The sequence below is a fragment of the Sinocyclocheilus rhinocerous genome, unplaced genomic scaffold, assembly GCF_001515625.1.
Source record: "Sinocyclocheilus rhinocerous isolate Xijiao unplaced genomic scaffold, SAMN03320098_v1.1 scaffold431, whole genome shotgun sequence".
NCBI classification, from domain to species: domain Eukaryota; kingdom Metazoa; phylum Chordata; class Actinopteri; order Cypriniformes; family Cyprinidae; genus Sinocyclocheilus; species Sinocyclocheilus rhinocerous.
In genome coordinates this window covers 334,535-361,192 of record NW_015624541.1, presented here as the reverse complement: position 1 = coordinate 361,192, position 26,658 = coordinate 334,535, and the positions used below count along the sequence as shown (strand labels likewise).

The window sequence follows — 26,658 nt, the reverse complement described above, 5'->3', positions numbered from 1 at the left end:
GGGGGGAGTGAATGTACAGCGCTCTCTTCCACCTTCAATACCACGACTGAGGTGTCCTTGAGCAAGGCACCGAACCCCCAACTGCTCCCCGGGCGCCGCAGCATAAATGGCTGCCCACTGCTCCGGGTGTGTGTTCACAGTGTGTGTGTGTTCACTGCTGTGTGTGTGCACGTAGGATGGGATAAATGCAGAGCACTAATTCCTAGTATGGGTCACCATACTTGGCCACATGTCACGTCACTTTCACTTTCACTTTCACTTAGAAGAGCCGGCTCTTACGGCTCCCAAATGGCTCTTTATTTAGTATCACTCTGACCCTTCTATTTTAGCCCAATTTAGCAATTCTGAATGGTTTGTGTGTTGGAAAAAAATACACAGATACTATTATTTAACATTTTAATAAAACTTTAATAATAACACTTTAGTCTTTAGTGCAGGTTGGCATTCAGAAATATCAGATGCCTCAGCTTGGATGTGCTGATGTGATTTCTCCTCTCTGTGATTATTTGTCCTGCTTTTGAGAAGACTCTCTCTGAGGGGACCGATGTTGCAACAAATTGCAGTGTCTTCCTACCTTAACCAACGCGCTTGCGTTTAAATCCGGATCCCCCACCTCTCTCTGTCGCACTGTGTACCTGGCCTGTACCACTACACTCGTTATCTTCGGAGCTTGTGTCCCCATTCCTCCACATAATGGTATGATCCTAGTCTGTCCTCCCATGTGATTAGCCTCATGTGTATTTAATTTTTTCTTGTAATGAAAAAATGCATAAAAATAAGACTTTTTTTTATAACACTAAATAAAAAATTGCTTAACAACACACAAACCATTCACAATTGCTAAATTGGCCTAAAATAGAAGGCTCCGGTTGAAGATTCGACTCGCCCCGACGGGAGTCGGCTCTTCTCGTTCGCTACAAAGAATTGGCTCTTAGAGCCGGCTCTTTCGCGAACGACACATCACTAGTCTGTGCCTTGGATGTTATTGTTTGCTGGTATCTGACCCTGCCTGTCCTGCCTATGCTCTTTTTATTAAAGCCTGCTATTGGATCCCCACTTCGTTGTCACAACGCCTCTATCGTTACAGTGACATTACATTATGCATACTTTAAAACCAAACAAATGACTCTCCAAAATAACTCTCTCTCAAGTTCTGTTGGGAAGTGTGATTCATTTATGGCAACCAGTTAATTCAGATGATTAATTTGAACTGATAAAAAAAAAAAAAGATACATTGGATTCCCTGTGTGACATTTTACAGCTTTATATTCAGTTAAATGTTGCCATTTCTATATTATGATTATTATAATGTATAACCTAATACAGCTGTATTTAGTTTAAATCTGTCAGTTTCAAAGTATTTCCCCAACACTGGTTTACACTACAGTATATTATATAAGGCATATGATATACGGTAAACCACTGCAAAATATAAGGCCAGGATATGGCATCATAACCCTCACGGTAAATGAACAGAGAAATAGGATGTCTTGAAGAAGCACTGAAGAGTGCAAACCACCAGCTCCTTTATTTCCCTTGACTCAGAACCAGCTCAATAGTGCAGGCACCTTAACCTGGTCTTCAGATTTGTGAGTCACCGAGGGTTAATTGTGGTGTTAGAACTGATTAGCTTCAGGGTTTTCTGACTGTAGCAGCTTAAAGGCATGCAGACCCAAAAACACGAACCTACCTGAGAGGGGATCTGCAGAACGGAAATCAATCCAAACAACAACATTTCAGTGTCAAATATCATTTTAAGTGCAAAAGTGAAAATGTCAACATGCAAACATAGTTAACTGCTGGATATCAGATTTCTGCTGTACATAAAACAATTGTCACTTTCTAAAGATCAGACATCTAGTTTTTCTATTTTATCATTCATCTTTTTGATTAATGTTAAAAGGGAAATATACAATCTGGAAGATTACACTGTTAAACCATATGCTAGCTCAAATGATTCTTCCTGCTGATCCTTAATAAAGTTTTACCCACAATTTCTACTTTAGTCTCTAAATCCTCTTCTTTTGTTTTATGTATTCAGGGAGCAGTTCATAACAATGGCCGTACGGTGGTCTCAGTTGCATCCCATGACGCAACGCTCAGCAAGCTCCCTCATTTTCAGCACATTAATGTGCGAAAGATGCTTCTTTACATGTCGACGGGATTCACTAAACTTAACAAAATTACCTTTAACTATACTTGGATTTATGAGGTTGTCTCTGACAGCAGACTGAAAAGTAGACACAAGAAAGAAAAACATGCATGCAGAAATAAAGAATAAAGAATGAAATACAATTTTATTTATAATAAAACTGAAATTCACTGAGCTTAACAATATTACCCCAACTATACATTGATAAATAGTAAACTAAACTAAAAAATAAAATAAAATAAAAAAATAAAATGTTCATGCAACATGGCTTGACATGACAGACATGATGACATTAAGTGCTCTGGGAATGAAGGATACCTCAAAGGTACATGAATGCTTTTCTGGTTTAGGCCAGGCAACTCTGCTGTCCTAAAGGATTGTCTGTGGCTTGTAGAGCTGCTGACATTTAAACAAGCTTTCCTCTGAGTCTTTAGATTATTCATGTAGATGCTACCATCTTGTGTGAGTGTGCATGTCCCGTCTGGCTGATATTGTGGTAGGGAGTGCAGGGTGAAGGTTCTAAAGATGGATCTTGGCAGCCACAGACTCCTTCCTCATTTAAAGGCCTCATAAACTTTTAATGTATTAAGGATGACACAGAGGCCAGTGTTGACTCAACTGATGAATACCCCAGTGAGCCAAGCTTTCGGCTGGTCAAATTACACACTCTCAATAGAAATAAAAGTATACTGTAACGTAATGAAAAATGAACAGCTTTACTCTATATTATATGTCATAAATAAATAATACAACAATAATTCATGTTCATGATAATATATTGTTAAGATAAACAGCAGTGTTTTGGGAATACAACATTTCTGCAAACTCACAAACTTATATACATAAATATATAACACTTTAATGAAATTGTATTCATTTATGTTAGACAGTCTCAGTTTCTTCTCTCCAGCATATCCCCAGAGAGACATACAATATTCTCTATACTGCTTTCATTTATTTAAGTACTTCTGTTTAATTCTTTTGTTAACTGTTCTTTTCCTCTTAAATGACTTCATTTCATATTGGCTCAATCAAGCATCATAAAAGACTGCCAGACCCATTTAGTTTCTCTTGAGTATCTTCTTTCTCAATCCTCATTTACACTAATGTGTTTTCTACTGAGTTGTGGCCGTGTTGAGTGATGTTGCGTTACAGCGTGAACATTTAAAACATCACTCATATCTCAATTTGGTATCACGGGGCCAGATTCCATCAGCCTGGGTTGGTTAAGGTTACTGTAATAAATACATATTATAGCTGGAGCGTGGCACAACTGTGAAACATCTGAAATCAGAGACTTTGGAGACTTTCATTTGAGTTCTTATTGTCTTATTTATGGGTTTCTTTTGGAAATCCCACCTGGCCTGGATGTCTTTGTTGAATATTTTACTCCAAAACCTAAATCGAGTGGAAAGCACATTAAGAGATGAAGTGAATTAGATTAAACATTGAATGAACCCACACCATGTCTTATCATTTCAAAACTAGCGTTTGCACTTGTGTGTCAGTTTATTGGATTGAAAGTGCCACCACTTGCTTTCAACAGTTTTAAAAATGTCGCTGATTGAAACGCTTTCCAGATGCCTTGTACATACACACACTCATCCGGGTAAAAGCAGAGTGTGATTAGGGTTGGGTATTGTTTTTGTTTTTTTTCTCGATACCGGTGCCAAATCGATACTTTTATAACGGTTCCGGTTCCTAAACGGTGCCTGAACCGATACTTATTAAAAAATAAATACATAAATAAATAAAAATTCCCCCCAAAAATGATGGGATTGGTCATTAGCACTATAAACACATGATGTCTGTTTCATTCATACTGGACGCCAGAGGGCGCCCTCGCACAGAAAATCCACATATCCAGTCACAGAAGTAGAGAAACTCATGACCCTCCAGGAAATCCCTTATATGGACAAAGGCATTGCTATTATATCTGTAACTGAGTAAACAGAACATATAAACGTTTTGAATGATAAAGCAAAGACAATAAACACTCGACTGTGACAATATAGTTTATCGGTGTTATTTAAACCATCTCTGGTATTTTCATAATAATTAAGTATATTTATAATAGGGTGACCATATGCCGAATCCCGGACATTTTGGGCAATTAAGAAATCCCGGCCGGACGCATTTTTGTAGGTTGTATTATTTTTAATGCAGCATATGGAACATATTTTCTGCCTCATTCTGTATTTTCACGTGCGGTGCCAGTGATGATGCTTCTTACGTCCGTTTCGGAGAACCAGAGGACAAATATTTCAATCGATCGCTCAGGCATATGGCACCGAAATGAGGCACCGAAATCTGCATTTGGATTCGGTTCTAGTACATACCGGTTACATAGGTACCGGTGCCATATTGGTACCGGGTTTCGGTACCCAACCCTAAGTGTGATAGTGACAAAATAAGGTGAAAGAGGTGCGTTACTCACGTTAATGTCCTCCAGCTCCAGCATGTTGAGAGCATGGTTGTTGCGTCTCCAGATGATTGGCGGCTGCTGGTCTCCTGTGATGGCACACGTGAGCACGGCGCCCTGACCCACCGTTACTGTGGTGATGCTCAGCTTCTGGTCTTCAGGAAGGCTGAGCTGATAGACCTCTGAGAAACAACAGAGAGAAAGAGTGGTTTCATATCAGCTTTCTTCCCAGTAAGTTTGTTCACCAGGCATCCACATCAGCTATTAACATCAATTTCTAGCTCACTTCTGTTCACAGAAAATTATTTGAGATTTCAACAGTGCACCAGCTACTTTGACTACATGTGATTTCTAGTGAGAACATCAAACTGTTCTTAGGTGCCACATTACTGGTGTGAATATCACTTCATGTGACACCTAGCACTTCATTTACAGCTCGTATCTGCTAAAAACATCTGTTTTGGTTCTGATTATCATGTTTATCGTGCTGAAATCATACGTTTTAAACACTGATCTATAATAGATCGGCTGTCAAAGCATGTGAGTACTAAACTAAGTTCTCAATCACACACAAGTTTACATTAAAAACACACGAGTTACAAAAAAAGTCGGTCTATGAAGGTAAACAGCTGGGAAATAAATCGCATGTTTATTTCAGATCAGTGTGGCAACAGCAATATACAGTAGGCCTAAATAAATCATTAAATCAACTGCCCTTTTGTCTGCTCTGAGGCTGGGACTCTAAATTGTGTTCTTTACTCATCTGTGCAGCCAAAGGCAGAACAGTTAGCATGTTTTGCTCAAACTTTCTCCAGAGCATTAGAGCTGGTACACTGTTGTCGCTTGCGAAATCAAAATGACGTCGCCATGGAGATCCCTTTGCAACGTCACTAGGGGAGCGAAATCAGACGCGCTCGTTTTTTCAGACGCTTGCAGAAAAAGGCTTACCAAAACAAAGTTACTGGGTTAATCTTTTTCACCTTTCCTTGGTTGGTAGATGCACCGGGGACCTGATTATAGCACTTAAAACCTGGAAAAGTCAGATTTTCATGATATGTCACCTTTAAAGCAATAAACTGTACTACAGACAGTTACAAACAAGTGTAGTGTAAATGGAGGTTTAAAAGACTGCTTCTTACTCTAGAAGCTAGGCTGGTTTAGTGCTAAGTTGCTAACATAGATGCATCAATATTTACAGTGTAAAAAGAATAAATACAAAGCTGCTCTTGTTATGGCCTGACCGAGAACCAAATATGAGATTATTACAGATCAAATCCAAACTGGCATCAAAAACGCGCACACACACACACACACACACACACACACACACGCACAGCAATAAGAGGCAATAAGTCATTTAATTAAGTTCCCCATCCCTTATAAATCTGATCTCTTTATTTTTTTGTGAGTTCTTTGGATTAAAAAAAAAAATTAATAGAACAGCATATCAAAGGTCACATTTTTTCACATTTACAGCTAACAGTCAGTAAATCCATTTTTTTATTTTATTTTTTTTACTAAGATCTCGAGTAAAGGCTAATTGCAAAAATAACCACATGTGAAAATGGGTCATACCCACTTTTAAAAGAGGCTTTTGCATGTTTTTTTTTTTTTTAATATGATGATTTATGTGTTACTATTAAAGGATAGCATATGTATTTAAAAATACCATAAATATAGTATATAAGTATTAGAGCTGTTAATTCGATATCACATGTACTACATAAGTTTTGCTTATGATTGTATACAGTACACTCAGTTAATTTTAGTTAACAATAACTTAAAACCTAAACTAAAATTATTAAAAAGTATATATGCGTAAATACATAAATGTACAAACAAACACACACCTGGAGCGGGACAAGGGTAACAAACAAACCCCTGACCCCCAAATCTATTAATGAGCCCCATCAATCAGTTGTGACGCTTCAATGAATCTGACGAGCCTCTAATACGGCTGAAGTTGCTGTACTGCCCAAGGCAAAAGCTGAGATGGCTGACTCATAGCTTCATAACACTCTTTATAATGATCGTGATAGGCTTTGTGCTGCTTTAAGCATGCTCAATGAATCTGACGAGCCTCTAATACGGCTGAAGTTGCTGTACTGCCCAAGGCAAAAGCTGAGATGGCTGACTCATAGCTTCATAACACTCTTTATAATGATCGTGATAGGCTTTGTGCTGCTTTAAGCATGCGTCTCCTGATAGTTTCACTTAGTTTTGAAATTAAGATTTTAATGATGGTAGGAAATAATGGCTGCTCCTACGAGCCTCTCAGAAGAAATGCCAACCAAACCCGGCAGTTCATTATGACGGCTTCTTTTCAACTAAAAACTATTCAACTTAACATCTAGTTTGAATATAATTATCTCCACAGTCAAGACTTAACAGCACCATTCAATCAAAAGATAGCTGTTGAAAGATCCTCGTATATCATTTCTCAGTTTTTATACAGCGTAAGAGGAATAATAGAGCCAGGTGCAAAACACTTCTTTTGGTCTAATTAAGGGTAAAGTCTTTTCATTTGCTTTTCAGTGGAGTTGTACCCTGACCGTTTGGGTTAACCGAGTCCACCTGCTCATAAAGCAGACAGCAACCAGCCTTTAAATGAGAGAGATCAGAAAAATGTCAAAATGAGGTTGTCAAAAAAAGAAAAACACTCAGTAACATTATGTTCATAAACATCTTATTTTAGTATTGTAGTCATCGTCTTATATTACCGCAAACTACATTTTTAAGAATTATGACATGCTTGTTGCCTTATAGCTTCCCCAAATACTTGATTGACTTGATTTCCTTCCCATGATCATGTTAATGACATCTAAAATGTTTTTTCCAGGTATTTTAATTACATTCATGCACAGAGATGCACACAAGTGGAAAACATAATCAAGCTGCAGCAAAACAAATGATTACATGGGTTGGGGTATCTCAAATGATTATGCAATTAAAGATCTGGGGAATTATAACCAGCCTGCGCACTAAACAAACATGCCTCTCACCTCGCAAACTGCAATTTTGCATTTCATCGCTGTGCTCTCATTTAAAGCTAATTTACTAAATTAGTCGGTAATGTCTCTTATTCATTGTGTTACTCTCAGCTCATATAGTGGATAACAGCAGTGTAGCGTCTGTGCACCTTTAGCAATCCTCATTTAATGTCAGATTCATTCTGCATGGCACACTCTCTGCGCTCATGAGGGAATACTTTTATGGAACAGTTGCGTGAGAGAGAGGATCTGAGAGTATGCACAATAGAACAAACGCATGAGCGTACCTTTTTATATATTTATCCAGAGATCAGGTCTGTAGTACAGTTTGCTTATTTCCAAATCTCTATAGACTTCCAATGCCAAATTTACACTGCAAGGGTGACACATAAGTGCTTCTGAAGCGGCATTTAAGGGTCTTTGCACAGACTGTTTAATGCTGCTCAGAGGTGGCATAAATGCATTTACAACACAGCAATTGCAACTATATACGTTGATACTAGGAGATGAGATGGGTCAGTGCAGGCATAATTTAGTGTGACTTTTATGCGCCATTGCATTTTTACACTGAATATTGAGCAGGCACAGAGCTGCCTTAACAAATGTGGCATAGAAGTGCTTCTTAAGTGTCATTTAAGCCATCTTTATATAGTCGAATTAAGGCTGCTCTGTGCCTGCTCAAAATTCTGTGTAAGGATGTAATGCCATATAAAGGTCAGACTAAATTAAGCCTGCTCTGATCCACCTCAGCCCCTAGTATCAAAGGATACAGTTGCATTTGTATCTGTGTAAATGCATTTATGCCACCTCTGAGCAGAATTAAACAGTTTAAAAGACTCTAAAAGAAGAGCTTCTGTGCCACTTTTGCAGGGTAAATTTGGCAGTAGATGTCTTCACACAAAGTATTTAATGCTGCTTAGTGGTGGCATAGATGCATTTACATAACAATTACAACTGTATACTAGAGGTTAAGGTGGGTCAGAACAGGAATAATTTAGTCTGGCTTTTTATGCAGCATTACATCTTTACACAGAGTTTTGAGCAGGCACATAGCAGCCTTAGTCTATACTGGGAATTTGTAAACCAATGGATTAATGCAAGGATCATCAATTGATTGTGAAGCCTGACACTTTGTTGTTGCTTACAGTACGAATGGTTCTGGGATCTAATCTGTAAAAATATAACTTTTTTATTTTAATAAACCAAAATTGCAGCTCTACAATAGGGTTTGTAAATTAGGAGTGAGGACCTCTGTATTTGCATTTAATTTGTGAATTCAGTAAAACAGACAATGAGCCATTGAAAAACTAGATAGCATGTGTCTGAGAGCTGCATTTTTTTCCATGACTGATTACAAATGCAACAACTTTCAGCAATGCAACACATGAACAAAAAGACAAGCCAAGGCAGTTTCATAAAGTGGTGTGGACAAAGAGAACAAACTCTCATTGACTTACCAAATTGGGGCATTTAGAAAAGTATGGCGAAAATGAAAGAATACTGTGAGGAACAGAAATATCAACTAGAAAACCTAGCATGAATGAAATGAAACCAAGCAGACAATGTTAGACAGTAAATTTCCTGTGCCATATTGAGGCAAATCTATTTATTCCTTTCCTAATCACCTGACACCTGTCAACCAATCATTTTATGAGCGCTGTCACCTCATGCCACATTATGTCAAGAAATACCAGCAATGGGGGAAAAAAAACTGCATGACTATCAAATGCAATTTCTCATTAAGTGACTGCATAGATAATATACAAAGGCAACATTTTATTCTTGATATTTTTCTCACACCCTTATATTTCCATTTTTGTCTTTATTTACATACTTTTTTTTTTTGAGAAACAGATTTTACAGAGCTTCTGTTTTTCATACAAGAAAAGTGGAGATTATTTACACTGTCAGATGCTATAAAGAACAAAAAGTGCCATAAAAGTATCATACAAAATTGATAACAATAAGAAAATGTTTCCTGAGCACCAAATCAGCATATTAGCAACACTGAAGACTAATGGATGCTGAAAATTCAGCCTTGCCATCACAATAATAAATCAGATTTTAAAATATACAGTATTCTAACAGAACAGGGTTATTTTAAATTGTAATAATATTACGGTTTTACTGTGTTTTTGATCAAATACTTTTAAACTTTCTTTCAAAAAGTTTGGATGTTTAAACAAAATATTACCCAAAACTTTATTTGTATATTTTTCTATGCACATATTCTGAAGACGTATGATAACTTTTTATGTTAAAATATCCAATGGACATTTTTAATTGAACACAAACAAAAATGGTGGTGTCTCATGTCCTTTTCGGACCTTACATTAGGGGTGAACTATTCTTAAACTCTATCTGGTGTTGGTTACCCAACCTCTTCATCTTTTTGCCCCATTGTCATTGGCAAACAATAATCTGACCTCTAATGAATACAATAAATAAAGCTTGAATGCAGTAAATCAGTACAAGTACAGCTTCTCATCAAAACAGGCCATGTGTATGTGTGAGTAATACTCTGACACCATCTCTGCCGTTCAGTAATATCCTGCCTAGCCATTCAATTACACTCTTTTGTGTCTTAATAGATTTGGAATTTGCTCCAGGGCAAGCCACTGCGTTTTACAATTCCCTGTAGGATTGAGAAGCGAATTGATTTTTCAGAACAAGGAACGCAAGAGAGAAGATGAGTATTTGTTTATGTGTATGCCAGTGAGGGAGTCTATTTTAGGTATAAAAACACCCGGATGCAGCCTAAACAAATATGGTGCACTGATAATACTGCAAGACTGCGAATGATGTAAAAAATTATGGCAGGTTTTGTCCAGACATTTAATCCTGAGTATATGTTTGTGATTAATGACAGTACAGTAAGTGGAGGTTTTGCCCCCTCATTTACAGCATGTGTAGCAGATGAGTAGACTCTACCTCAGGGCTCGACCATCTCTCACAGCAGCAGCGTAGAATTAAAACTGAAGTGCACGACTGCAGTTTTGATTCAAGTTTTGATTTAGTTCAAACTCTTTCCCATTCCAGAGCAGTGATGCTTCTACTGCAGGAAGAGCTAAATCAAAACCGGTATGAGAAAGCCCATGGAAATCCTCTTTCAGAGTGTTAAACACAGTTCTGTTCACAATCAGTTTGGTAACAAATGAGTGATAACTGCATTCTGTAACCAAAGTGACTATGTTAAACATCCAGGACTCATCTACTGTTAATGGAAGGTGTAGTATACACATTGCCAATCAAAGGTTTGAGGTCATTAAGATTTTTAAAGAAATTACTATTTTTATTCAGCAAGGATAGATTACATTGATCAAAAGTGATTTATAATGTTACAAAAGATTTCTATTCCAAATATAATATCTTACCTACTTTTTAACAGAAGTGTAATATTTTAGCTAAAAGCGGCAGTACAATGAATTTTGTTAAATTACAATTAATTAAAATGTTCCTTTTTTACATCCAAATTCAAACTACAATTCTGCACCCTGTTTGTGACCTTAATTTAAATTAAATTAATATTCAGGAATTTAACTAAAATGTAAAAGGCATTATCAATTGTTGGCACACAACCCTGGAAAGAGCAGGACAATTTGGGAGTCACACATGTTAGTAAAAACAAAGTAAATGCCAAACACTGACTATGCGAAGATGGCGAGACAACCAAAGAAATATCAAGTTTTTTTTAAATGTAAAGATAAATTACATTATATATAATAAACAATATACAATACAAGCTTATACAGAACCAGCAACAGAGCCTTTCCAACAAGCAGTGATGCTGTCAAAGGTCTTCAGTCATAATTACCAGCTGCTCTCCCATCTAAAGTTGTGCCCTGCTCTCTGTCCCCATCTACTAGTACATTTATGAGCCCGTAAGGTCTCTGTGATCGCTGCAGAATCTTTTAAAAGTGTTGCGCATTGAAGTCAGATGGAATAAAACCTTTACTGTGACCCAATCAATGTGAGAGACAGGCAGTAATAGAAGCTGAAGAAAGGCTGACTTCACACCACCTGTGAAAAACACCATCTCCATGGCACTTGTCAGTAGGAACGCTGGAGGCCCACTCATATTAGCATGCCATCACACTTCTAATTGGGCTAATTGTGGCTCATATACAAGAGGGACAGTGCAGAAACAAGTGGGATAAACACCTGGTTAAATTTGATGAATGAAAGTGCATTTCACACCATATTACAGAGCTGTGAATTTATTTTTTTCTGTCTCTCTCTATACGTTTCCACCTTCTTTTTTTCCTCACTTCCCATATGGCAATCTTTAAAAGTCTGTATTGCCTTTCACTGAAGTCAATTTTGTTTCAAGTGAGGCACTGTTTCTTATCACACAATTCTCCACTGCCAATGATATTGAGCGGTTCCTGTATTTCTCTGTGTTTGAGTGTGTGTGTGTGTGTGTGTGCATTTGTCTGTTTAGCAGACAGAGCAGGTGGATTGACGTTCTCTCCGGAGGCATATCAGCCTTGACAGATGAAAGGAACGGCATTGTGGGCCGGCGTGGCGTTAAGTAATTGCCTTCTGACTTCACTGGGGGATGTAAGTTTGGAGCATGAAGCATACAGATATGCCAATTGCACAAACCAATAATGACAAAGAACCATGTAGATGCACCAATCACAAGTAGGAACATGAGTAAACAGGGGTCAAAGGCAGAAAAATTACTTAAAGTCTGAAAGATTTGCCATTTTTAACCTTTTTTTTTTTGCTTACAAAACTCCCATGAACAATATACACAAATTTTAACTTTGTAACTTTGCTAAAATTTGCATTTCAGACATTATAAGAAAGCCCAAAGTAATTCCAAATGCATATTTCATCAGTACAAGCGTAAAAATGTTAAGGCACAAATTTGTAAAGAAATCTTTTGCCTGTACCAGTTCACAAAACTATAGACTAAATGATTTTTTTTCACAAAACAGATTGACTGATGTAGCCCAATTTGTGAATGAAGCAGCCAGTTTTGTGAAAATAGTTCAGCAGAATAATTGTCTACTGTATAGTAGAAAAATATGCAAATTCAGATACAAACAGATTTTACAGAGCTTCTGTTTTTCATACAAGAAAAGTGGAGATTATTTACACTGTCAGATGCTATAAAGAACAAAAAGTGCCATAAAAGTATCATACAAAATTGATAACAATAAGAAAATGTTTCCTGAGCACCAAATCAGCATATTAGCAACACTGAAGACTAATGGATGCTGAAAATTCAGCCTTGCCATCACAATAATAAATCAGATTTTAAAATATACAGTATTCTAACAGAACAGGGTTATTTTAAATTGTAATAATATTACGGTTTTACTGTGTTTTTGATCAAATACTTTTAAACTTTCTTTCAAAAAGTTTGGATGTTTAAACAAAATATTACCCAAAACTTTATTTGTATATTTTTCTATGCACATATTCTGAAGACGTATGATAACTTTTTATGTTAAAATATCCAATGGACATTTTTAATTGAACACAAACAAAAATGGTGGTGTCTCATGTCCTTTTCGGACCTTACATTAGGGGTGAACTATTCTTAAACTCTATCTGGTGTTGGTTACCCAACCTCTTCATCTTTTTGCCCCATTGTCATTGGCAAACAATAATCTGACCTCTAATGAATACAATAAATAAAGCTTGAATGCAGTAAATCAGTACAAGTACAGCTTCTCATCAAAACAGGCCATGTGTATGTGTGAGTAATACTCTGACACCATCTCTGCCGTTCAGTAATATCCTGCCTAGCCATTCAATTACACTCTTTTGTGTCTTAATAGATTTGGAATTTGCTCCAGGGCAAGCCACTGCGTTTTACAATTCCCTGTAGGATTGAGAAGCGAATTGATTTTTCAGAACAAGGAACGCAAGAGAGAAGATGAGTATTTGTTTATGTGTATGCCAGTGAGGGAGTCTATTTTAGGTATAAAAACACCCGGATGCAGCCTAAACAAATATGGTGCACTGATAATACTGCAAGACTGCGAATGATGTAAAAAATTATGGCAGGTTTTGTCCAGACATTTAATCCTGAGTATATGTTTGTGATTAATGACAGTACAGTAAGTGGAGGTTTTGCCCCCTCATTTACAGCATGTGTAGCAGATGAGTAGACTCTACCTCAGGGCTCGACCATCTCTCACAGCAGCAGCGTAGAATTAAAACTGAAGTGCACGACTGCAGTTTTGATTCAAGTTTTGATTTAGTTCAAACTCTTTCCCATTCCAGAGCAGTGATGCTTCTACTGCAGGAAGAGCTAAATCAAAACCGGTATGAGAAAGCCCATGGAAATCCTCTTTCAGAGTGTTAAACACAGTTCTGTTCACAATCAGTTTGGTAACAAATGAGTGATAACTGCATTCTGTAACCAAAGTGACTATGTTAAACATCCAGGACTCATCTACTGTTAATGGAAGGTGTAGTATACACATTGCCAATCAAAGGTTTGAGGTCATTAAGATTTTTAAAGAAATTACTATTTTTATTCAGCAAGGATAGATTACATTGATCAAAAGTGATTTATAATGTTACAAAAGATTTCTATTCCAAATATAATATCTTACCTACTTTTTAACAGAAGTGTAATATTTTAGCTAAAAGCGGCAGTACAATGAATTTTGTTAAATTACAATTAATTAAAATGTTCCTTTTTTACATCCAAATTCAAACTACAATTCTGCACCCTGTTTGTGACCTTAATTTAAATTAAATTAATATTCAGGAATTTAACTAAAATGTAAAAGGCATTATCAATTGTTGGCACACAACCCTGGAAAGAGCAGGACAATTTGGGAGTCACACATGTTAGTAAAAACAAAGTAAATGCCAAACACTGACTATGCGAAGATGGCGAGACAACCAAAGAAATATCAAGTTTTTTTTAAATGTAAAGATAAATTACATTATATATAATAAACAATATACAATACAAGCTTATACAGAACCAGCAACAGAGCCTTTCCAACAAGCAGTGATGCTGTCAAAGGTCTTCAGTCATAATTACCAGCTGCTCTCCCATCTAAAGTTGTGCCCTGCTCTCTGTCCCCATCTACTAGTACATTTATGAGCCTGTAAGGTCTCTGTGATCGCTGCAGAATCTTTTAAAAGTGTTGCGCATTGAAGTCAGATGGAATAAAACCTTTACTGTGACCCAATCAATGTGAGAGACAGGCAGTAATAGAAGCTGAAGAAAGGCTGACTTCACACCACCTGTGAAAAACACCATCTCCATGGCACTTGTCAGTAGGAACGCTGGAGGCCCACTCATATTAGCATGCCATCACACTTCTAATTGGGCTAATTGTGGCTCATATACAAGAGGGACAGTGCAGAAACAAGTGGGATAAACACCTGGTTAAATTTGATGAATGAAAGTGCATTTCACACCATATTACAGAGCTGTGAATTTATTTTTTTCTGTCTCTCTCTATACGTTTCCACCTTCTTTTTTTCCTCACTTCCCATATGGCAATCTTTAAAAGTCTGTATTGCCTTTCACTGAAGTCAATTTTGTTTCAAGTGAGGCACTGTTTCTTATCACACAATTCTCCACTGCCAATGATATTGAGCGGTTCCTGTATTTCTCTGTGTTTGAGTGTGTGTGTGTGTGTGTGTGCATTTGTCTGTTTAGCAGACAGAGCAGGTGGATTGACGTTCTCTCCGGAGGCATATCAGCCTTGACAGATGAAAGGAACGGCATTGTGGGCCGGCGTGGCGTTAAGTAATTGCCTTCTGACTTCACTGGGGGATGTAAGTTTGGAGCATGAAGCATACAGATATGCCAATTGCACAAACCAATAATGACAAAGAACCATGTAGATGCACCAATCACAAGTAGGAACATGAGTAAACAGGGGTCAAAGGCAGAAAAATTACTTAAAGTCTGAAAGATTTGCCATTTTTAACCTTTTTTTTTTTGCTTACAAAACTCCCATGAACAATATACACAAATTTTAACTTTGTAACTTTGCTAAAATTTGCATTTCAGACATTATAAGAAAGCCCAAAGTAATTCCAAATGCATATTTCATCAGTACAAGCGTAAAAATGTTAAGGCACAAATTTGTAAAGAAATCTTTTGCCTGTACCAGTTCACAAAACTATAGACTAAATGATTTTTTTTCACAAAACAGATTGACTGATGTAGCCCAATTTGTGAATGAAGCAGCCAGTTTTGTGAAAATAGTTCAGCAGAATAATTGTCTACTGTATAGTAGAAAAATATGCAAATTCAGATACAACCAATGTTAATACTTAAGTAATGATGTAGAAAAGAATCACTGCACTGAACTAGGTTGATTCAGTGCAATTCCTGAACAAATCATTTAGTCCAGATTTGTGAACTGGTTCAGCAGATTCATTAAAAAATTTACTAAAAGGATTATTGGTTTACTAATTAGCCATTGCTACTGAACGCATGGCAGGACAAGCTTGCAATCAGCAATCAGGATAAATGCTCAGATTTGGAAAACTGTCATTTTTAAATTGATGCTAAAATATATGCAAGACATTACCAGTCCAATTTAGCCTAAATGTGTGAACTACTCAGACTCTTGAGGAGAAATGAAAATGCTCCCTAGAGCTATAGAGGTAAGGGCCAGAATCTGAGTAAACACATTTAGCATGTCTCAAAAACCTCTTGCAGATCATGTGCTAATTGCTGCAATAAGGAATCAAGAGGGCATGAAGAACCCAGACAGCATCTTTCAATAATGTAATTAGATGCAGAGAAATTAGCAAGTTTTAAGGCTGCATAATTACCTACACATTGCAAAAGATACCTTTCCTAGCTCTTTTAGGTTCTCTTGCCCTTCATCTTACTCTGGAGAGGCCAAAGACTCCCCAAACCAAAACTGGACCGTTTTATGCTTTCATGGCTTGTCAACCTCCATCAGGACTAAGATCTATACCCATGTGACCGATGTACTCCCAGACCTGGAGAGTTTGAACAACACAAGTCAACGCTGACAAGCTCTATTCACTCACACATCAGTAAACCCCTTCAGACCAGATTCAACCATACTAACTCCATCAGAGCTAAGAAACCATAGTGTCTAAACCATAGTGTACTTGCCCCCAACTCGGACCACCCAGATCAAGATCACGCAAGAATATGCCAGAGTTATTAATGTGAATTAAAATTATGAATTATTCATGCAACAAACTATTGTTGAAACCACAAACAATAAATCATGTTATTTACAGATTTTCAGCTTGAAACTCTCTCATCACAATATCTTGCAACACATTCAAAGTCAGATCAAATGTCACAATGAATGATGGAGGAACATAGCTGCTTGAATTTTGACTTGTGCCCTGTTCACACATACAGAGAATTTATCACTGGAGGTCAGCAGGTCACTGTATTATTGACTCCTTTTTGTAATACATTATTGATGGGCTGTATTATTGGCCATAGTTTTTTTTTTTTTTTGATTGTAAAAGACATTATTATTGCAAATAATTAGTCTTTTTTATTATATATATATATATATATATACACACACACACACACACACACACACACTGTATAAATTATTATTATAAAATTTTTTTTTTTTTGCTGCAGGGAAAGTATTTGTGAATGAATTGCAATGCTAGTGCTGTTGGTACAACAAACATGCGCTGTTTATAAAGTAGTGTTTTTCAAACTTTTAAAGAAAACATTTGTTCAAAGTGTCAGGAGCTGAATTGAGATGGTGTGAATGTGTTCTCTGAAGGAGTCTGACAAAAGGTCTTATCTTTTTATCTTTAGTTTAAAAGGAAAGTGAAAGTAGCAATACACATTTTTTTCTTTGCCTGTAGGGCTGTTCCCGCCTCGCCCAAACTGCTGAGATCGATGAAAGGGCACAGGAGCAGACTGAGGCTGCCATTTTCATTCCAAAACCTTCTACCTGTCTGAAAAGCTGCTTTTTGCACAAAAACCCAGTGTGTAACAGCGGGATTCTTGCAAAAAGGCTTCCTTTGCAAGTGCATTATTGGTTTTTTTTCCCTTCCCCAACCACATGTTAAAATTGTCGGCCTTTGTTTAATGTCAGCGCAAACGGAGTCAAATTGAAATGTCAGAGGAAGATGAGACTAAAAAGGAAAATGAGACAGAGCAGACATGCTGAACGTCAGTGTAAAAGGTTGGAACACACTGCTACCTCATTTAGCCTGCAAGCTTTACTTTTACTCAGAATCTTTCAATATGTGTCCTTTCTTGTGACATAAGAGATGTCTTAGCCTTCAGTAGGGAGTTTGTATTTTATAACCAAAAACTCAAAGCTTTTATCTAAACTGGGAGCACTAATTTATTCTCTATTGGGATAGAAATATGACAAAATGTTTCTACAAAGAGCCTAGAAATATAATCTAGGAGCAAAAGCCCCAAATAAGAAAAGAAGGCCTTTGGCCCACATGTTGTTCTTTTGAATTTTCTACTCATCAAATAAATAAACAAACAAACAAACAAACAAACAAACAAACAAATAAATAAATAAATAAATAAATGTATCACAGTCCACAAAAATATTAACCAGGAGAACTGTTTTCAATATGGATAATAATAAATATTTCTTGAGCAGCAAATCAGCACATTAGAATGATTTCTGTAGGATCATGTGACACTGAACACTGGAGTAATGGCTGTTTTGTCATCAGACAAAATCAAAATAGTTATTTAAAGTTATTTTAAATTGTAATACTGTTTCACAAAATTACTGTTTTAACTGTATTTTTGATTTAATGAATGCAACCTTGGGGAGCATAAAACATCTTTAAAAACATTAACATTAAAAAATTAAATAAAGTATGCATACATATAACAAGACCAGTGGACTGTCTCAGTTCAGTGAGGTCAGTCATGTCCACCTCTTCAACATCAAACATCTTTCATTGGCTTGATCACTATAGGCAGTCCATTGAGTCTGGGCATTCATCTACTTTAGCAATATAACTTAGTTTCCAGCCTGACACAAATTCTCTATAACAAATGTTACTTGCATCTTGAATCATGCAGTTAATTAGTGTGCCTCAGTTTCTCTTCAGCAAATATGTTAATGAGTGCACGAAAGAGGAAAATCTTACTCAGGCTGTCACTGTTCAATGGCTTACTGAAAAATATGAGTGTAGACTTCAATTAGAGCTTAATTAGGATCCATTCACCTTTACAGTGACTGCAAGATCTGACTTTCTAACAGTGGGTTGTCAGAGTCACAGTCCATTTCAGAGACCTCTGACCCTGTGGATTGGACTAATGGAGAAATGTAGCTTCATTACATGACATGCCAACAGTCTGAACTTGCCATGAAGAGCAGGACTGGGATCCAAGTACCAGTTCTGGATAAGATATAACATTTTTTTTTATGGAACCTGATTTTCGTGATGTTTGGTTCTATTCACTAGGCCTACATACTTCCACCTGTGCAGATGAAAAATGTGAAAGTCTGTTTCATGTTTCATGTTTTTTAAGAGACCTTCAAAATAACTGAATACTGGTAAAACATCTACTATAATATAATGAATGTGCAATTTATATGTGGTTTGCAAAAACAATAAAACAAAACAAAACAAAAACACATTATTGTAAGAATACAGACTTTGGAATGGACGTCAATGCAGAAAGATGTTTTTGCATCCAGAGGGTGTAGTTACAGCATCTTGATAACTAGACTATGCTAACCGGCCAAATCTTGACCCACTGGTGGCACTATGCCACTACTGACTAATTAAATATAATGAGAGAAAAAGACTGGGTGCTGCAAAATAATATAAACACAAGAAACAGACAACATATCTTCCTATTGTTAAGTCCTCTGTAGTTGCATGCAACAACAAACATACATTATGACCAGCGCAGATTGATTTGTGAACAACTGAAGGAATAGTTCGTCCAAAAATGAAAATTTGCTATTTATTTACTCACCCTCAGGCCAATTTAGCTGATGAATGATTGTTTTGTTAGATAAGACCCCAATATATTATCAGGAGACGTGGGTATTCATTTTGTGTTTCCTGTACCTGCTTTTTTGACTCTCATGGAACCCAAGTGATGGAACTCATTGACTTGCATTTTATGAATCAAAAAGGAGCATAGATTCAGCTTAAAATCATCTTTAGTGTTCTTCTAAAGGAAAAAAAAGTCACATATCTTGGATGGCAAGAGGGTGAGTAAATAAACAGCAAATTTTTATTTTTGGGTGAACCATTCCTTTAATTCATTGACTAGATCAGTGGTTCTCAACGTACTCACTGAACTGAAAGTCGTTACTTTCATCAAGTCAAATTGGAAGCACAACTAGAAACATTAAATTCTTAATGTTCTTAATTAAGATTCTTAATTCTTAAGAGTCTAAAGTCCCATTCTTAATCAAAAAGAGACTATTCTTCTTCCACTAGGAATGAACAAATATCCAAATGACATGAAACTATTGCACAATGAAATTAAAAAATGCTCATGCCTGTAACCACGACTGAAATTGTGCTCAGAGTTTCTTCATTAAAATACTGCAATTATCCATTGTGCTATTAACAAATGACACTGAAAATAAGTGTCACAGTTACTAAAGGTGCATCCAGCCCTGATGGTGCTAATTATACAGCTGAAAGTTTCTCCCAGCTTTGTTCACTTTCATGTCTTAAACATCATTTTAACTAGGGATGCACCGATACCGATACTGGTATCGGTATCGGGCCCGATACTGGTCTCCTGTACTCGTACTCGTACTCGTGTTTCTGTACCCAATATTTAAAAAATGTACAAATGCAATAAAAATATTGGTATCGGTACTCGGTATCGGCAAGTACCAAAAATAAAAGTATCGGTATCGGGCGAGTACTGGAAAAAGTGGTATCGGTGCATCCCTAATTTTAACAAAACCCAACACTCACCAAAAGCTGTGTAGAACTCCTCTCTGGTTAGGTGTTCGTCATCATTGACGTCATTATATTTGAACAGATCGAACAGAGTGCATTCTGATGCCGTCCTGCTCAGACCTTCCTGCTTGATGACCTGCACGACAACAAGATTAAAGATCATTCAATTTAAAGCAGAACCTACTGTATGATGTTTCAACAAAGCAAATGTGTTTGGTGTGCTGAACCAGTGCTGTACCATTCTGAATAATTAAAGATGATTCCTATCTGAAAGTGAAAAGTGACGTGACATGTGGCCAAGTATGGTGACCCATACTCGGAATTAGTGCTCTGCATTTATCCCATCCAAAGTGCACACACACAGCAGTGAACACACACCCGGAGCAGTGGGCAGCCATTTTTTTTGCTGCAGCGCCCGGGGAGCAGTTGGGGGTTCGGTGCCTTGCTCAAGGGCACCTCAGTCGTGGTATTGAAGGTGAGAGAGAGCGCTGTACATTCACTCCCCCCACCTACAATCCCTGCCGGTACGAGACTCGAACCCGCAACTTTTTGGGTTACGAGTCCGACTCTCTAACCATTAGGCCACGACTTCCCCCCCATCAGCAATCTGCATCAGACATTGTGAATCCTGTCAGCTGGCAAACATCCAGAACTGAGCAAGATTTTATAACAGCCTTATGCTGGAAAACATGAGAGATTACTGTAAAACGTTCCATCATACATTCATCTGATGGTAATTACAGTTAGTGAAAGAAAGCTGGAGGGTTTGTTATTATGAATGTTAGGGGTTAGATTCACTGTGGTTTACAGTTGAGATTTTGAAAATATCTTTAGCATATGCATATGAACAATCAAAATTAACTTATGAAATAAATGATATATCCACACAATACAGACATGATCTTAGGACCATCTCCTTAAAGCTTTTTCATAGCCAGTGCTAAGGTTGACCTGAACTAGCCTATATTATTACTAAAACCAGACCTGTGTGTTCAGATTCAATCCTGTCCTTGTATTATCTGTTGCAAACTCTAATCCTCTTATAGAGACTTGATACCAGCTCGGAAACTGACAGGCAACCTTCACTTTGACCTCATTAGCTATGCAGTTTTGATTAACCATATATTTTGAAGACAAAACAAGCAAGCAAGAAAGTAAACTTTCAAATGCTGACATTTTCAATGTACCAGTCTGATCTGCATACCGCATGCTACAGGGAATGCCAAAATAGTTTTCCATAATGAATGACTCTACACAACCTATCCACCGTGCTAAATGAAAATCTCGGCTTTAGGCACATGCTTAATTTTTACACTTCTAACACAAAATTGGCTGGGACAAGTGAAGTTTGAGCATCATTTGTTTGAAGTTTGATATTTTGCATCTTAAGCAGTGATGCACACATTTTAAAGAGTGTCTTAAGCAGACAAATATGTAATATTTGTATTTTATATTAAAATATATGTATTTTAAGGCTTGGTATTTATCTTGTATTAAAGGAATAGTTCACCCAAAAATGAAAATATTTACTGACTCTCAGGCCATCCACGATTTTTATGAGTTTGTTTCTTCGTCTGAAGTTATTTGGGGAAATTTTGCTTTACATCACTTGCTCACTTATGGATCCTGTGCAGCGAATGGGATGTGATCAGATTGAGAGTTTAAATAGCTGATAAAAGCATCACAATAATCCACTCGAGTCCATCAATTAATGTCTTGTGAAGTAAAAAGCTGCGTGTTTGTAAGGAACAAATGCAACATAGTTTTATCTTTAAACCATTGCTTTTGGCCAAAATGTGAGTCATTAAAAATGTCGATGAATTTGTTTCTTACAAACACACTGCTTTTCACTTCACAAGACGTTAATTGATGGACTGGAGTCGTATAGATTACTTGTGGATTATTGTGATGTTTTTATCAGCTGTTTGAACTCTCATTCTGACGGCACCCATTCACTGCAGAGGATTCACTGGTGAGCAAGTGATATACATCTTCGATGGCCTGAAGGAGAGTAAATTGTCAGCAAATGTTTCATTTTTAGGTGAATTACTACTTTTAAAGTCATTTAGCTTTAAGCAGTTTCCAGCATGGTACTAAATGTATTAAATATGTTATTTTAATGTAAATACATTATTAAACTAATGATATGACATAAAAAAAGCACTCATTCAATAAGTCAGAAAGGGTTCATGGACTGTCCCTTCACTTTCTGCATGAAGATCATTTCAGGAGTACCAGAAGATGTACTTGAGCAGAATACTTATGGAGTTTAATTGCTTTAAGAATTTGTTAAAACAAATTCCTCGTATGTGTAAACATACCTGGCAATAAAGCTCATTCTGATTCTGATTTATTAGGACAGAATGTTCTGAATTTGCTGGAAGGCATTTCTCTATGTTCCCATTTCTCAATCACCTTTTCAACCTGCGCTAGCTTCATGTCAACAGGCCAAGCTTTTGTATTCAGGGCCAGTCAAAATGTTCACTTTTTACATTGTCTTCGATCTGACATGCATGAAAAGAGATCTATTCTTCTTCCACTGAGAATGAAGAAATATGCAAATGACATGAAAATAATGCACAATGAAATTGAAATGGCTCACGCCTGTAACTGAGAGTGAAAGTGCGTTCAGAGTTTTCTCTCTGGAGAAATATGAATAAATTCATATTTTGCTCATTTTGCTGTGCACCGTATCTCTATGGACAGGTGTAATCTTTCTGCTGCAGCACAAGATAAAGCACAGCTGACCTGGGATCAGTCTTTGAGTGAAATTTTAAAAAAGAGACAAGCTTGCCTGCTCATTTACAGTTTTCAAATTAATGCAATAAAACATGAGTTAAAGTGATCCCCAGCCATTCTCATTATCTATCATATTCAAGCATCAGATATTGTATTACTGTAAACAAAACAACATGCATTTGCACAATGACTGATTGGACTTTTTTTTTTTACTCAAAATGTTAAAGGGACAGTCCACCCACAAATTAAAATTCTGTCATCATTTACTCACTATTTACTCATTCCAAACCAGTACGAGTTTCTTTCTTCTGTAAAACAGAAGATATTTTGAAGTATGTTGATAACCAAACAGTTTCAGTTCCTGTTTACTTCAATGTATTTTTGTCCATAAAATACTGTAAAAAGTAAATGGCAACCGAAACTGTTTAGTTACCAGCATTTTTAACAATATCTTCTTTTGTGTTCCAAAGAAGAGAAAGCCATGCAGGTTTGGAATGACATGAGGGTAAGACAACAACCCAAAAGATTTGAGCTGCTTTTGAAAGTACAGCAGATTGAAAGTATGGAAATTCAGTCTATTTGTCTTTCTTAGTTATTCTATTTGTCTTTATTTATTCTGTACACTCATAAACCCATATTATTAGTTATGTGTTTCCCCTTTCGTCTCTTTTCCAGTTTCAATAAAACCTTAACTGTACATCAGCAGGTAGATGTTTCCTTGGCAATTCAGTGCAATTTCACAACAGTGATCATATTTAGAGTGCATGCATACCAATATGCTGATAAATACCAAAAATCAGTTCATCGAAATAACCCAATTTACCCATTTACATTCATTTACATCAATAACCTGGCAATGCAAGTAAACAGCATTTACAAGACTATATTAAAAATGAGGTTATTCCCTGATGCTAACATCAAAACATAAGCATCCATGTGTTCTACTCAGAGTATTCCATTTGTTATGTGAGTAATGATGTTAAATAAAGCATTAAAAACCACAGAATATTCCAAAAATGTCAGAGGAAAATTTGCACAGACTCACTCACCTCTCATATTTGAAGTTTCTATAGCCCTATTCGCACTGGATTAGTATTATCTGTGGACCTTGTGTGATTTTGAAATTACCCCCCCACATCTAAGATGGATAAAAAGGCGCACAGGAAACAAAAACCTCGAAAAATGATATACGACCCGTCAAATGCTGGCCGAATCACAGAGATGCCGATTCGCACGGGACTAATATTATCACAGCACTTCGGTGTTCGGCGAAATATGGTAGGTCATTTGTTAGGGAATTTTTACTTTACAAATTACAGACATGGCCGATTCGCACGGGATTAAGATCACAGACAACCTCCGCAATTATTACAAATGACTGGAGGTCACCAGGTAATACTAATCCCGTGCGAATAGGGCTTATGACTGTACTAATGTCCTATGGCTGCACAAGATGAGCACTTTTTTCGCATTTCTTGGGTCAAAGTCAGAGTTTGAGATATATTCTCTTCTTCTCTACTACAAAACACTCTGGATGCACTTACTATTGCCATAAGCATGGTTTCCTGTCAAATATTACACATGCACACTTCAATAAACCGACAGAACTTAGGTTAAGGTGTTTACATGCCGAAATCGGGGCAAAAATCTAGCTAAAAAGTTGATAAAGGAAAACGATCTCTATTTTTCTCTCTGAAAATTGACCTCTACTGTTGGTTTGAAAATGGTTATTGAAGGGGTCATATGATGCGATTTCAATTTTTCCTTTCTCTTTGAAGTGTTACAAGCTCTTGGTGCATAAAAAAGATCTGTAAAGTTGCAAAGACTAAAGTCCCAAATCCAAAGAGATATTCTTTATAAAAGTTAAGAGTCAACCACACCTACCTAAAGCGGTTCGTTCTAACATGCCCCCACATGTCTACGTTTCGTTGTGAAAGCAAAACTACTTTGTTTGGCCTTCCAAAAGAGGACGATATTCGCTTCGTCATGCCTAGAGCTGATCCGTGCTGGTCGCTGAGGAAATACATCAACTTCACGCTGTGGATCGCCGAATCGGCTTTCACCGTGGACGAAGCGGAGTCCGATACAACGCGTAAAAAGACAGTATATGTCATTATAATCCGTAACTATGTCCCCACTGGATGCAACAAATGCTTCATTTATAATGGCTTTTATTGTTTTTGTCTCGTCACTCCGGCCTTATGTGGAAAATAATGTGTTTTTTGAACCTTAAACCGCATAAACACATTTCATTACACCAAATACACATAATAATGTTCTTTTTAGCAACATCATATGACCCCTTTAAGATAAAATCAACATGACAGACGCATGTTAAGAAGGTCAAGAAACGGCACCTAATTGCAACGTCGATTAAACGGGTGAAAGAAAAGAAACAGAGTGACTTTGTAACAGTCTTGTTCGGACTTACCTGTGAGAGCTCACTGCTGTCAACTCTTCCATTACCATCTGCGTCAAAGCGCTTGAACATCATGTCCACCAGATGTTTCCTAGTTGCCATATCGTTCTCGTGGCTGCCATGGTTACCGGGGGTCAAGTACCTCTGAGCATGTAAGTCCAACATCTCGGTCTTCAATTTTTTATAATCTCCCAGATGACAGTTATCATCTGCGAAGTGTTGGAGAGAAATGCTGGTCAGATCAGTGTATATGGAGATTCGCTGTTCTGCAGCATTACTAATTCATCAATAGTGTGACAATATGAAGCCCATTTCAAAAATGGCCATATGAGGAATCTAACAGGTCTGATATGTAAATAAATGCTGGGAATTTGCAGATCTTGTGGCTCTCACAAGAAGAATCAAAAGAAATAAATGTTTTTGTTTTACTGTATGCATCATATTTGATACATCAGACTATTAGTGATTGTTTAAGAAAATAAACACACACACACACACACACACACACATGCACACACAATGTATTATATGCTACTTATTTTTTATCTAAAGAAAATAGGGTTTCAATGATGACTAATACCAGGTTATAAATAAATAATACAAATATTCAATAAAATTACTATGTTTAGTCTGTTTTTTTTTTTTTAATATCTGCAAGATGCAAGATTTTTACCTGTGATTGCCTGTGGTCGAACAACAGTTGTATTAATATTAAAATAAAAAAACAAACGGCCATCATATATTTCATACAACAGTTCAATATATATGAAGTTAATATTACTGTAAGTAACTTACATTTTTGACACAATATTGCCATTAGTTCCAAACAAAGCCACAGCAGAACAGTTGCATGTCTCCAAACAACACACAGTTGGGTAATTTCTTTCTGAATGATTCAGCGTTTGAACGAATGATTCAGTGAATCACTAATAACAGTCAAGCGTTTCATTCCTGAATGAATCAGCGTTTTAAACAAATCTTTTCAACGAATGATTCACTTATGAAGACAGTAACTTGCCGTCACCCACTGACGTAACTATGCGATGCTATGTTTAATTTTAGATGATTT

At 36.8% G+C, this 26,658-nt stretch overlaps 1 protein-coding gene across 2 annotated transcripts in view; it reads right to left on the bottom strand.

The window, feature by feature from the left end:
• Positions 1 to 26,658, bottom strand: part of LOC107741087 (follistatin-related protein 5-like) — a 117,870-nt gene that overhangs the window by 27,805 nt on the left and 63,407 nt on the right. For both annotated transcript variants that reach the window (XM_016553683.1, XM_016553689.1), the window contains exons 5-7: positions 25,602 to 25,798; positions 20,447 to 20,567; positions 4,590 to 4,756 (exon numbers count right to left, since the gene is read on the bottom strand). In XM_016553683.1, coding sequence (XP_016409169.1) covers positions 4,590 to 4,756; positions 20,447 to 20,567; positions 25,602 to 25,798 — 485 coding nt within the window. The remainder of the gene's footprint in view (positions 1 to 4,589; positions 4,757 to 20,446; positions 20,568 to 25,601; positions 25,799 to 26,658) is intronic.